General features: G+C 34.1%; 1 protein-coding gene across 6 annotated transcripts in view; it reads left to right on the top strand.

The window, feature by feature from the left end:
* INTS6 (integrator complex subunit 6) overlaps positions 1-13379 on the top strand; it is a 104462-nt gene that overhangs the window by 58754 nt on the left and 32329 nt on the right. For all 6 annotated transcript variants that reach the window (XR_009496674.1, XR_009496676.1, XR_009496677.1 and 3 more), the window contains exons 6-10: positions 4501-4626; positions 6275-6429; positions 10325-10477; positions 11270-11402; positions 12310-12404. Coding sequence is in view for 2 of the 6 variants with exons in the window: in XM_025000046.2 (XP_024855814.1) it covers positions 4501-4626; positions 6275-6429; positions 10325-10477; positions 11270-11402; positions 12310-12404 (662 nt within the window). In the remaining 4 variants the exon portion in view is untranslated. The remainder of the gene's footprint in view (positions 1-4500; positions 4627-6274; positions 6430-10324; positions 10478-11269; positions 11403-12309; positions 12405-13379) is intronic.

The raw sequence follows: 13379 nt of genomic DNA, 5'->3' as shown, positions 1-13379 counted from the left end.
TGACAAGCGTGGTATTCTTGCTTTCACGGTGCCTCGTCATTCTCTCTTAAGGAACTGATGGTAAAATGTCCAGGTCTGGCACACCACTCTTCCATTGGTGTCCTGGGTTGTGACATAGTCTCCATTCACTGTCCATGCTCTGTTGAGATCCCATCATAGCCAGCTGTGTAAGTCAAAGGAAAGTAAGGTCTAATTAATGTTTTAGGTGCCTTTCTTCTAATTTTCTGTGGATTTTGGAAGCCTGCAGATTTCACAGATGAAAAAGAATACCCTACATAGATAGGTATGTGAAGTAGATAAGTTAAAAGATTCAGAAATCACCATTGATGATATGTTTCAGTGACCCAGAAACCTCAGTTGGTCAAAGAATTAGGGAGTTTTCCACAAACATACATCCTGAACCTCTTCTAATGTAGTACTTTGCTTTTCTTCATGCTCCTGCTAGCAGTAATGGGAGACTGCTCAAATGCCACTCGTTTTCTTATAGTATGCTTTCTTCTTTATTTTCAATGAATGCTGACTAAAAAGTGTTTTGAGAATAAAACACCGAAAAAGTAGCAATAACTGAAAAGCTAACATCCACTGGTGGAGTACTGTTCAAATATGCAATCATGTTAACAGTTCTGTGCATTTTTAAACGATAAGAATAGTGTATGCATTTGTTTTTTCCTTTATAGAGTAATTTATGTTCATTAAGGAAAAATTGGAATGAAATTTGCATGTGTTGCCGAAGTGATTAATATTTTATTCTATTTTTAATGTATACCTTAAAAATTATATAATTGTCATTGTAAGCATATTTCTTTTATTATCTTTAATTAATGAATACTCAATGCCAATTAGCTGTTTTTGATCATGGGAATACAGCAGGATCAATAGACAGAAGGCTTACGTTTTTGGGCTGTATGACAGATAAAATGCTATAACATGAATAAATCATGTTTCAGAGAGTTCTGCTTACTATCAAGTAAAGACACAGGGTGAGATTGCAGGGGGCAGTGAGGCAGAGAACGAGTCTTCCTGGGATGTCTTCTAAGGAGGTGACTTTTTTACCGTAAACCTAAAGGATATGTGTACCCCAGTTTGAATCAGTTTAAAATGTTGCATGTCCTTGGAAATTGTTATTCTCTTTGTCTAAAGAATTAAATAAAGCAACAATTATTCTTTTATAAAAGATATTAATCCCTTTAAAATGATTGTTATAGCGTCTTCATCAACCCTCTCTCCTTTTTAAAATTGAGGTAAAATTGATACATACAACATTTTAGTTCCGGGGGTACAACACAATGATTTGATATTTGTTTAAATTATGAAATAATCACTGCAGTAAGACTAGTTAGCATTTGAACAGAACTCAGAATAACAGAGTAAACCATACAAAGATCTCTGTAGAGGAAATAGTAAGAGAAGGATCATGCCATGTGTTTTGGGGAGCAACAGGAAAGCTGATACGGCTACAAGCTTATGTGGGGAAAAGGAGAGAATAACAGGTTAGTTTCTAGAGGTGGGCAAGGGCCAAATTGTGAATAGCCTTTTAGGCTGAAATAAATATTATTTATTTTCCCAGTGTGATGAGAAGTCACTGGAGGGCTTTTTATAGGAGATGACATCTGATTTCCATTTCTGAAAGACCACTTCAACTGCTAGATGAGAATATACTGTAAAGCGGTGGGAATGAAAGCAGAGAGACTAGGAGAGATGATAGTACTTTGATCTCAAGTGTTTATGTTTGGAGATGGTGAGAGGTGGTCTGATGGAAAGGAAAGACTGAAGGTAATGCAGGAAGAAGGAATCAGGGATGATTCCTGGGTAATTCACTTGGTCTGAACAATTGGAGGTGAACGGCTATGCTATGTACTGAGATGGTTACTCAGGAGAAGCAGGTTGGGGGGAGGTGCAAGGGTGGTATCAAATTTTAAAAATACCTAATAGACATGTTGGTAGAAGTATTAAGGATAAAAAGCATTTCATAAAAATTGGAAGACTTTTCTAGATTAAATAAATTTAACTTTCTTAACTTCTGTAAATAGGACTGTTGCCCAACTTAGTATTACTACTTTTGTGTCTTAATCCATTTTATTAATACTAAAATCCTTCCTAATCCCAAGGGAGAAAGTTTTTTTTTTTCCACTTTATTGCTGTGTTAAGATTTTTTTCTTTTTTTGTGGACCCTACATAAACACAAGTGAACCAGCTTCTTGGCTTGAAAGTGTGTGTTTTTCTCACAAATATAATGAGTGATCTCAGACACTTTATCCTTTAGTACAAAGTATCAAGCATTCCAAGAGGTAAGTTTTGACATAAAGAATAAGAGAAACATAACATAGGTTATGGGCTCACTTTGTAAAGATGTCTAAATTTGCTTCAACTTTGAAAAGAGTTAATGAATTTTTATTATTTTTATAAGTGATTCAAGTTTATTTACTTTTTCTCTAATTTTCATAAAATATCTTTGTTAGTAATTTAATGTCATACTAAAATCATAACTTATTTACTTATATTTTCCTAATCAGTTAGTTGATGACACAGGTTAGAGAAGTGTAGAGGATTGCCACAATTTTATATTTAGGAACTTTTGATTTTATTGACATCATCAAAATATTTTTAAATATCGTGGAATAAGATACTGAGCTTTTATATAATCTCCTAAATACCTTATGTATTAAGATGATCAGCATTTTTATGTATGTGTTTAAACTGACTCAAAGAATTTTTAATTTGCCAATTCTTTCTCATAAGTGTGGTTACATATAAACTTTCTTATTTTAAATACTGATTGCAAATTAACATCATGGTTTTGAGGGAAGAAGGTGGTATATCCAGATGAATGTTTCTGATGCCTTGTAAGGGTTTGAATCTTGGCTGCTCTATTGTATTAACTTGGATAAATTAATCCCTCTGTGCTTTAGTTTTCTCATTTGTAAAATGGAGAAAGTAACCCATATGATTGTTGCTAGGATTAGAGAAATTAATAAAATAGAGTGATTAGGATAGTGCCAGGTGCACAGACACTCAGTAATTGGTGGGTATTTTTATAATTACGGCTTTCATTGTTGCATCCAGGTAAACCATTTGTTACATGATACTTGTTTTCCTAAGTAAAGCTGACTCTGAGGAGTTGAATCACACTATTGCCTAATGTTAATATCCTCTTTTCTGAGTAGCCTTTAGCAAATCACGTATTCAGTTTAAATTGATATGAGTAATTTGATATGTCAAGTATAATAATACAACATTGTTTGGTAGTAATTGGTTGAATTTGTTAAGGAATAGGATTTTTCCATATTGAGCTTATTACAAATAACACTGTAGGATGTTTGATTAAAGATTTTTAGTTGTCATGATTTTAAGCACTGGTCTAGATCAGAACATACAAATATGTAAGTTACATATATAATGATAAATTTTATAGTAGTCACATTGAAAAGAAACAGGTAGGGAACTCCCTGGTGATCCAGTTCTCAGGACTCTGCATTTTCACTGCCTGGGTTCAATCCCTCAAACCAAAAAAAAGGAAGAAAAACAACAAAAAACCTAAAAACAGGTAAAATTAATTTGTATAGAATCATTTATTTAAATATATATCAAATATTTCAATGTGAAATTGATGTTTTAAAATTATTGAGATATTATCATCTTATGTCTACAAAATGAAGTGTGTATTTTTCATAGTTACTGTACATCTCAATTTGGACTAGCTCTGTTTCAGGTTCTTAATAGCCATATATAGGCAGTGGCTGCAGTATGGGACAGCACAGATCTGGCTGTATTTATTGAAAAATCCCTGTTAAAGAAATCTTTCCACTGGTATTTTTTCTTAATTACTATCATTTTAATGCTTCTGAACTAAAAGTTTTATAGGTTAAAATATTCAAGAGGGAAATTCATTTAAGATAGGTAATTTCTAAGTATGTAAGCCAAATGAAATTCAGAAAAGCACATGCTACTGTGTATTATTTTAAAGTGCAAATACTTAAAATATGTGGTGTCTGCCAGCAAATCACTTAAATAATTATTGGGTGTCTTCTATGTCCTTAGCATTAATATTTAGTGATACATTTTTCTTCAGGAGGTGTAAGATTTTAAAGGGTTAGTTACCATACTTTACCACAATATGTGTAGTAAAGATAAATTATATTGGAACTCAGTTGGAAAATAGTTTTTTATATTTATATATATACTTTAAAAAATATTTCATTTCATGTGATACATTGTATATATGTAATGATTTTTTTTCATTGTGGTTTGTTCAGACCAATATTTTTATTTTCCGTGTACCTTTAATTAGAAGAAAAAACTTACATACTCTCATAAAATGGAATTGTTGATTGAAAATAAATTTTTTTGTTTTGTTACTCTTCCATTAGATAATGAAAAGTCCAAACTTTATCATTGAACTTTTGTGAATCAGTATTGTTAAAAACCCCACTATGGTTCTTTTTTGCTTAAAGTAGCAATTTTTGCAACTAACTAGTTCACTTTATTTTTTGTTTGTTTCAGGCCGCTCATACTCTGTATGTTCTCCAAGAATGCTTAATCAGTGTCTAGAATCCTTGGTGCAGAAAGTACAAAGTGGGGTAGTAATAAACTTTGAGAAAGCAGGACCAGATCCTTCCCCTGTAGAAGGTATTATTGTCATTTTCTTACAGACATTTTAAACGTGCTTTATCAAGTATTCAGCTAGAACTGAAAAATTACTATGATTTGGCTTTAACATTGACAAGGTCAAATTATTAAGATGACAGAAGAGCTGTTGGTAAAGTGGCACGATTAAATAGGAAAGTCAGGGTTGTACGAAAGTGGTTTGGTCCTATCGCCTTTTTATATTGGTTGTTCATAGCCTGATAATTTGTAAGAGCTAAAACCCTTTTTAAACATGAACAGAATAGTGTATTTCATTTTTTAGTATTGTAACATTGACTCTCTCCAGCGTATGTGCCTCTCCCGTGTCCCTTGATTCACAAGAGTGTTCAGCCCTAGGTGTTTATTTAATTCCTTAGCTACAGTTTTTACTAAAGATCAGACTGATCAGAACCAAATGGTTGGTGTGGTTCCAAAAATGAGAAACCAGCCTTTGCTATTCAACTTGATTCTTTTAACTCTAGCTGAGCCCTGCCTGGCTTTATTCTAATATTCTGTGATCATGAACTATTTATATTAGCCAGAGGGTATAAGGAGTTTTGCCAGAACCAACGGACGGCTTACATCTGGACCCTCTGCCTTGTACGACATAGCTGAAAACCAGAATTAGAAAGTCGTTAATGACACTTTGGCAGAGTTAAGGCAGTAGAGTGGGTAACTGGGAGAAGAGAAAGGTCATAGAGATAAGAGCAGAAGATGGAAAGATAATATAAATTATATTGCTGTGTTCAATTTAAAAAAAAGAAACCTTAAAAGAATTGAATTGTTAGACATGGATTATATTTATTTTAAAATTATTTTAGGACTTTGCTTAAAATTAGGCACTCAGTAAATGTTTGCTGTACTGTTGAAGAGAGTTACCATTTTCTAGGATTGTTTTAGGTTAAAGGTAGGTGCCTCAAATCTGTATTTATACATTAGACTTTTGTTCTAGTTTTTAGGCTTTAAGTAAAATGATTTTTAAAAAATACTTATTTAGCCATGCTACTGCTGCTGAGTCACTTCAATCGTGTCCAACTCTGTGCGACCCCATAGACGGCAGCCCACCAGGCTCCTCTGTCCCTGGGATTCTCCAGGCAAGAACCCTGGAGTGGGTTGCCATTTCCTTCTCCAATGCATGAAAGTGAAAAGTGAAAGTGAAGTCGCTCAGTCGTGTCCGACTCTTAGCAACCCCATGGACTGCAGCCTACTGGGCTCCTCTGTCCATGGGATTTTCCAGGCAAGAGTACTGGAGTGGGGTGCCGTTGCCTTCTCCATATTTAGCCATAGTTACTTAGTGTTTACTAAGCTGAGCATGATGATGAAAAAATTGATTATTTGCCCTTATCATCTGGTGGGGGAAACATGTCATTTGTTAAGCAAGTATTTACCGTGAGGTATATTGGGCAAGCAAAGGATGCTGTGGGACCTCCTTTCAATTGTGGAACTCAAAGAGTCGACCCTCTCGTGAATTCTGATCTAATCTAAATTTTAAAGTCTTAGTCGTGATAGTATTCTACTGTTTAAGAAAAACAGGAAAACCCAGAACTAAACAAGTATTAAGATATTTTTACTAAGTAATATTAGACATAGTTTAACTTCTTATGTTTTTTTCCTTTAATGATATTTACTTTTTAAAATTTCTTTGCTATAGATGGGCAGCCAGATATATCAAGACCTTTTGGATCTCAGCCTTGGCATAGTTGCCACAAACTCATTTATGTCAGACCAAATCCTAAAACTGGGGTTCCTATAGGTCATTGGCCTGTTCCAGAATCTTTCTGGCCAGATCAAAATTCTCCAACACTAGTAAGTACCAGAGATTGTGACTTTATAATAGTAACTGCTTTTCATACTAGCTTTAAGTACTACTGTCAGTTAAAGGTGTGGCTATTGTATAGAAATTAGACAAATGTTCCAAGTGCTCTGATAAGCTATTACTTGCTTTAGTATACTGTGTTGTTCATTATAAAATAATAGAAAAGAGGCATCGTTTTCCTTTAGAATCTGAAATTATGCTTATGTTTTTATTATTGGCATCTGATTACAGAATCATAGATATATATTCTAAATATATAAATAACATAAGGATTTGTTCTCAGGGACATAATACAGAATTTAAATGAATGGTTATAAAATAATTTTGATGGTTTCCCTGCAGCCATTTAGGACTTAATCTTAGAAATTCATGTTGATTTGCATAGTTTAGTTATATTCAGTGTTCTCAGTCTGGAGGTTTAAGATAGAAAAGATTTTCTGGTCTTATTTATAGGAATTATTTTTAGTAACAAGTAGGGCTTGTTGAGTGGTCATGGTGAATTATCAGTATTCACTATATGGTTCTTATAATAATAGGGTAAATTTAACAAATATCTATTCGGTCTTGTTAATACACATTTTTCAGATTAGTATTTTTTGTAGTAACTCAGAGGACACTGTGGAATATTTTGTGGGAGAGCCTGACAGTGGTTCTTTTGATGTTACCCTTAGAAGATAAGAATTGTTATTTCAAAGATCTTTAAGTAGTCTTTAATAACTTTTGATGTGGCTATCATTTATGAATTAAGTTAAACTCTTTGAAATCTTTTATACTTTTAAATCTGTATCAACTCTTCAGGATAATTTTTTACTTTTATTCTATACAAGAGCTGTGATATTTCTTTTGTTCATTAGGGATTTAATGAAGTAGTACATGAAATAAAGTTTTTATACATTTCAGTGAGAGATCGTCTTCCGTTTTTTGATTGAACCATCATAGTTTTTTAGTCTAACCTTAGAGAGCTCTCGATTTCTTTGGTGATTTTAGTTTCTCTTCTGGAGCCTTTCAGAATTCTGAAAGAACATGAAATATTGTTATTTATTCAATTATATTTAACACTTACAGTAGTGCATATGGCACATGTTGAGTCCGCATAGGAAGAAATCCAAAACCAGTATCACAGGCATTATCTGTCAATTTTACTCTAGTGGTCTATTGCAAATTGTTACAAGCCATAGAGGGTTTTGGAATGTGGGTAGGATTTTAGTTGGAACAGGAAACAATGTTGAAAATATGGAAGTAGGAAAGAACAAGGTGAATTTAGAGGAATGGAAAGTATCTGAGGATAGGTGGTTCATAATATGTCTGTAGGACATTGAGAATACTATTAAATAAACTAGATTGCTCATGACTTTACATGCAAGGTTAAGGAATTTGAGCTTTTCTCAGTGGGGTTCATAGAACTGAAGACATTTTTAAGAGTGTTCCTTTAGGAAAATTAATCTGGTGGTGGTTATATGCAGCAGAATCAGCAGATGAATTGGCAGGTAAGCTGTTTACCTAGAGGACTATTGCTATAGTTGACTTAATACAGAGCTGTTGTGCTTAGTCACTCAGTCGTATCCGACTCTTTGTGACCCCATGGACTGTAGCCCGCCAGGCTCCTCTGTCCATGGAATTCTCCAGGCAAGAATACTGGAGTGGGTTGCCATTTCCTTCTCCGGGGGATCTTCCCAACTCAGGGATTGAACCCAGGTGTTTGGCATTGCAAGCAGATTCTTTACTGCCTGAGCCACCAGGGAAGCCCAATATAGAGCTAGTAAGAGTTTGAATTAAGATGTTGGAAGAGAGAATGTTAAAAAAGAGGTATTGGAAAGAACTGGCAAATTTTAGTAACTGAAGGATATTAGAGGGGAAATGAAATTTCTATAAATAATAGGATTTCATATAAGAGGTACTGATACTGAAATTAAATGTGATTTATTAGAGACTGGTTCTGAATTTGAATTATGGCTCTACCAGTTATTAGCCATGTGTCTTTGGTTAATTATCTTCTTTAAGCCTCAATTTACCATCTGTTAAATAAAGATAATAACTCCTATCTCATAGGATTATTTTGGATATTAAATGGATCTTAGTATTTTCATCTAAAAAAACCCCATGAATCATAGACTGATTCAATAAGCTGTTTGTCAGGTACGTGACAGGTACAGGAGCAGAAGATGAGTAAAACATAGTGCTTCCCATCTGGAACCTTCTGTAGGAAGGTCAGCTGTATAAACATGATAGAGTCCAGTGTGCCACCTGTCAAAGTGGTGGAGCAGAGGCCAGATGAGGTGGTACCTAACTGCCTGGTGTGGGTTTGGGGTATGTGGTAAGAGTGTGTCAGGAAAGAAGCCTCTTAGAGGTTGGTACTTGGCAGTTCAGACTTCAAAACTTTGTTTGCATTAGGCAAGGGAGAAAACCGAAAAGCAGCCAGGGATAACATGAAACACAGGAGCATGAGAAGATAGTGATTTCTTTGGGCCACTGCAAGTTGTTTTTAAGACTGGAGCACAGGGTGTATATGGGGTGGTAGTTAAAAGGCAGATAGGGACCATACAGTCAAGGCTCTTTGTTTTAAAAAAACAAAACAAAAGAGTCTGGCCCTATTTTTAGGTGATTGGATGCTACTTTTACTCAATAATTTGAGGCAGGAAAATTATATGATTATATTTATATTTCATGGCCATGGGATTGATTGGAAGGGACTGACTAATTAGGGATACTAATTAAAAATATACAGTTGTACAAATCTAGTCTAAGAAATTATGAAGGCATGAATTAGAGTGGTAAGAAATAGAAGAGATGAGAAATCAGAGAGATGAGAATTTAGCATTGACAGAGGGCAGCATCTAAAGTAGTGAGCATCTGCCCCATATTTATTGTTTGCTAAGTGGCTTAGAATTTGTGGTATCACTGAATCTAGGTCTTTGTGACAGTTAAGTATGGAGGGTAAGGCGGAGATAATTAAGGATAACATTTAGGTTTTTAGAACAGGTTATGTGGTTTGGGGGTGAAATAATGAATTGGGTAGTAGTATGTTTGAGGGACCTATAGAAAATTGAGGTTATGTCCAGTAGGTGGTTAGATACATGAAGAGAAATGAGAGATGATCTCAAGACAGTAGTTTTGGGAGCCACCAGTGTATGTATTGATAGATAGTAACTGAATCTAAAAGGAGTCCTTTATATTTATGAAATTTCACATTATTTCCTCATAGCTCATATTTTCTTCACCAATCTTCTTTTGGTGAGACTTTTAGGAAGGAGACTGTTAAAGGGGGGAATAGAATAACATGCTTTTTTTTTTCTTTAAAAGTCTAGGGTCTCCAGAGTGGGGCATATTTACCATAGGGGTAACCAATAGTTTACTGGAATAGTGAAGGAAACCAGTAGAACTTCTATTTGTTTTCTTTTTTCTATTTTTTAATATTATTTTGGTATATATTATATATCTATAAATTAATAATTTACAAGTATATATATATTTAAAACCTCGTACTGATCAGTGTGCATCATCAGTTTGGAAATCAGGTAGTTAAACTGCTACAACTGTGTCTTTAGGAAGGTTTCTAATTACATTAATTACTTGTTAGATGTAAAAATTAATGAGCACTTAATTAATTCTAAAATATTGCATTTAAGTTTTCTGATGCATTTGATTTTAAGACTTAAAAAACTTTAATCCTGTGCAGATTTTGAAGTGTTTATTTTTTTTCTTGTGAATATTGATAGTTTAAGCATTACATTTTTAAGTATTATCTTTCCGCTTAGTGGTGCTTTTGATAGTAAATTAAACTCTCACTAGTGAAACTGAGAAACTGAGTAAACTCTGATGGTGAGGGATACGAAAAGTTTGTTTCTGAGAGTTTGTGAAAGAGTAACAATAAGACTTCCCTTCTAGCCACCTCGTACATCTCATCCTATAGTGAAGTTCTCCTGTACAGACTGTGAACCCATGGTTATTGACAAATTGCCTTTTGACAAATATGAGTTGGAACCTTCACCACTGACTCAGTTTATCCTGGAAAGAAAATCTCCTCAGACATGTTGGCAGGTAAGCTGAAAGACTGCAGTGATTTAAAAAATTTATTTATTTAACTTATATTGAGGTGTAATTGGTTGACACTTGCGTTAGTTTCAGGTGTACAGCAAGCTACCTGTTACACATGGACATACAGCCTCTCTTTTCAGATTCTTTTCCATATGGGTAGAGCATTACAGAGTAATGGGCCCTGTGCTGTGCAGTAGTAGGTCCTTATTAGTTCCATCTATTTTATATACAGTAGTCTGTATATGTCAATTGCAATCTCCCAGTTTATCCATCCCTGCCTCCTTACACCCCAGTAACCATAAATTTATTTTTCACATCTCTCACTCTTTCTGTTTCGTAGGTAAGTTCATTTGTAGCCTTTCTGTTTAGATTTCACATATAAGCAATATCATGGTATTTGTCTTTCTCAGTCTGACTTAATTTCACTCAGTATTAGTTCAGTTCAGTTCAGTCTCTCAGTCGTATCCGACTCTTTGCGACCCCATGAACCGCAGCACGCCAGGCCTCCCTGGCCATCACCAACTCCCAGAGTCCACCCAAACCCATGTCCATTGAGTCGGTGATGCCATCCAACCATCTCATCCTCTGTCGTCCCCTTCTCCTGCCCTCAATCCTTCCCAGCATCAGGGTCTTTTCAAATGAGTCAACTCTTCACTCAGTATTAGAACCTCTAAAAATTTAATTTGGTGTTTTTTTTTTTAATTTGGTGTTTTTTAAAAAGTCAAATTGAATCCATGGTTTATATAACATTCTGCAAAGGTTATTAAATGTGAACTTTTAACTACTTTTTAACAGGTATATGTGAGCAATAGTGCAAAATACAGTGAACTTGGCCATCCCTTTGGTTACTTGAAAGCCAGTACAGCACTGAACTGTGTCAACTTATTCGTGATGCCTTACAATTACCCAGTGCTCCTTCCCCTTTTAGGTAAGTCATTCTTGTCATGTTCTCTGTGGCCTAGCATACATATGAATTTTCCTAAAAGCAATCTTTGAGAACATCCCTCCCTTTTTGAGTTTTCTTGTCTTCTGGAAATTAATGAAGATTTTTATTAATATTTTAAAATATTGAAGCTGTTAAGGGTTTTATAGCAACCTCTGCATGTTTCTGATATATTGAAAGTCAGGGTCAAACACCTTTGATTCTACAAACTATTGAAGATAATACTATATTTTGTTTCTAAATTAAATATTCTAAGTTTTTTGCAAATCAGATACCTTACATAGTTAGAATTAGTAATGCAGACTTTGTGTATGGTAAATAATTAAGATATTTTGTAGAAGCATAGTTCTTGGATCTGAGTATTTTCTTCTTAAGGATTGTATTTTGGCAAATTTTTTAGTGCATGAATTTGTTCTAAAATGATACTCTAAATAATATTGATAAGCCTAAAGTTGATTGGAGACCCTTTGGCTGTAATTTTTTGAGGGGTGTTATTGGAGAAGTCATCTTTTCCTTCATGGAATTGCACCAGATTTAAAGCTTGATAGACAGAATATTAGTAGGTATGTTTTCACGTATAGTTTGTTTCTGTATCCAATCTGTTTCATGTCTAGATTTTCCTTGTGTATTTTCTCATTCTACCTTTATTATTACATTTAATTTGAGACCTTAATTGGCACCTTTTCATTTTTAAAGTGGTATTACTACTACTCAAAAATGTCAGAACCCAAAATTTATCACCTTTAATTTTGTTAAAAATATAGAATTGATGTTTCCTCTCTCTCTTGTAAATAATAAAGCAAACTTTAAAAATGAAACTTCCTTGACTTGGTTTTCATGTGTGAAAACACTGAATGATGATAGTTTGTTCTCATTATGCATTCATTTATAGATGATCTGTTTAAAGTCCATAAGGCAAAACCAACTTTGAAATGGAGACAGTCATTTGAAAGTTATTTGAAGACAATGCCTCCCTACTATCTTGGGGTAAGAATATTACTCTTAAAAATAGAATGTTATAAAATGTTGTATTATGCTTATAGTTTACTGTAGGTATTAAAGCTTTTATTTATTGCTGTTACAGAATAAATGTCATGAAAAATTTACAAATGACCCATATAAATATGAGAAAGAAATGTTTCAGTGATTTGCAGAATAATGATGATGGTGAGAATATATATAATGCTTATCCAGGCCTGCCTGATACAATCCTCAGCACTTTACATGTGTTACTTAACCTCATTTAATTTATATGGTAACTGTATGAGGCAGAAATAACTGTTTTTATTTCACAGATATGGAAACTAAGACACTAAAAAATTAAACAATTCATCTAAGGCTACACAGCTAATATCAGGGTCAGGAATTCAATCCCAGGCAGCTGGCTTTAGAATTTAAGCTTTTACAATTAACTTTTTTAAATTGCAGTTTTATTATTATTTCTCCTTACAGGTACAAAAAAGGTTTGTTTGCATTATTCTCTGAATCTCAAGAAACATTCCTTGAAACCTAGTGTATCACAATAGGACCAGTAATACATATATTATTAAATACATTGTTGTTGTTTAGTCGCTAAGTCATGTCCGACTCTTTGTGACCCCATGGACGGTAGACTGCCAGGCTTCTCTGTCCATGGGATTCTCCAGGAAAATAATTACTTGATTGATTTTGTGAAAAATAACTTCTAGAACACTTGATTAAAACATTACTTCTGCTTTTACTGCAGGAATATTGTAGTATTCAACTGTAATCTTTCTAAATGGTCTCTAATAACATTAATTTCTTAAGCTTTGAAATCATGTATTATAGTTGTAAGAGAAAATCTGTGTGTGTCTAGCAGATAGTACCAGCTGTGTAGGAGAGGGGAAAGGAGGAAACACTGGAATATGAACTGCTGCATATATTTGACTCATGTTTCATAGCATCTGGGGGGATGTAGCCAGTGCCACATGGATATTAAAT

Source organism: Bos taurus, chromosome 12 (genome assembly GCF_002263795.3).
Source record: "Bos taurus isolate L1 Dominette 01449 registration number 42190680 breed Hereford chromosome 12, ARS-UCD2.0, whole genome shotgun sequence".
NCBI lineage: Eukaryota > Metazoa > Chordata > Mammalia > Artiodactyla > Bovidae > Bos > Bos taurus.
The sequence above is the reverse complement of the archived record's forward strand: the minus strand, read 5'-3'. Positions and strand labels throughout refer to the sequence as shown.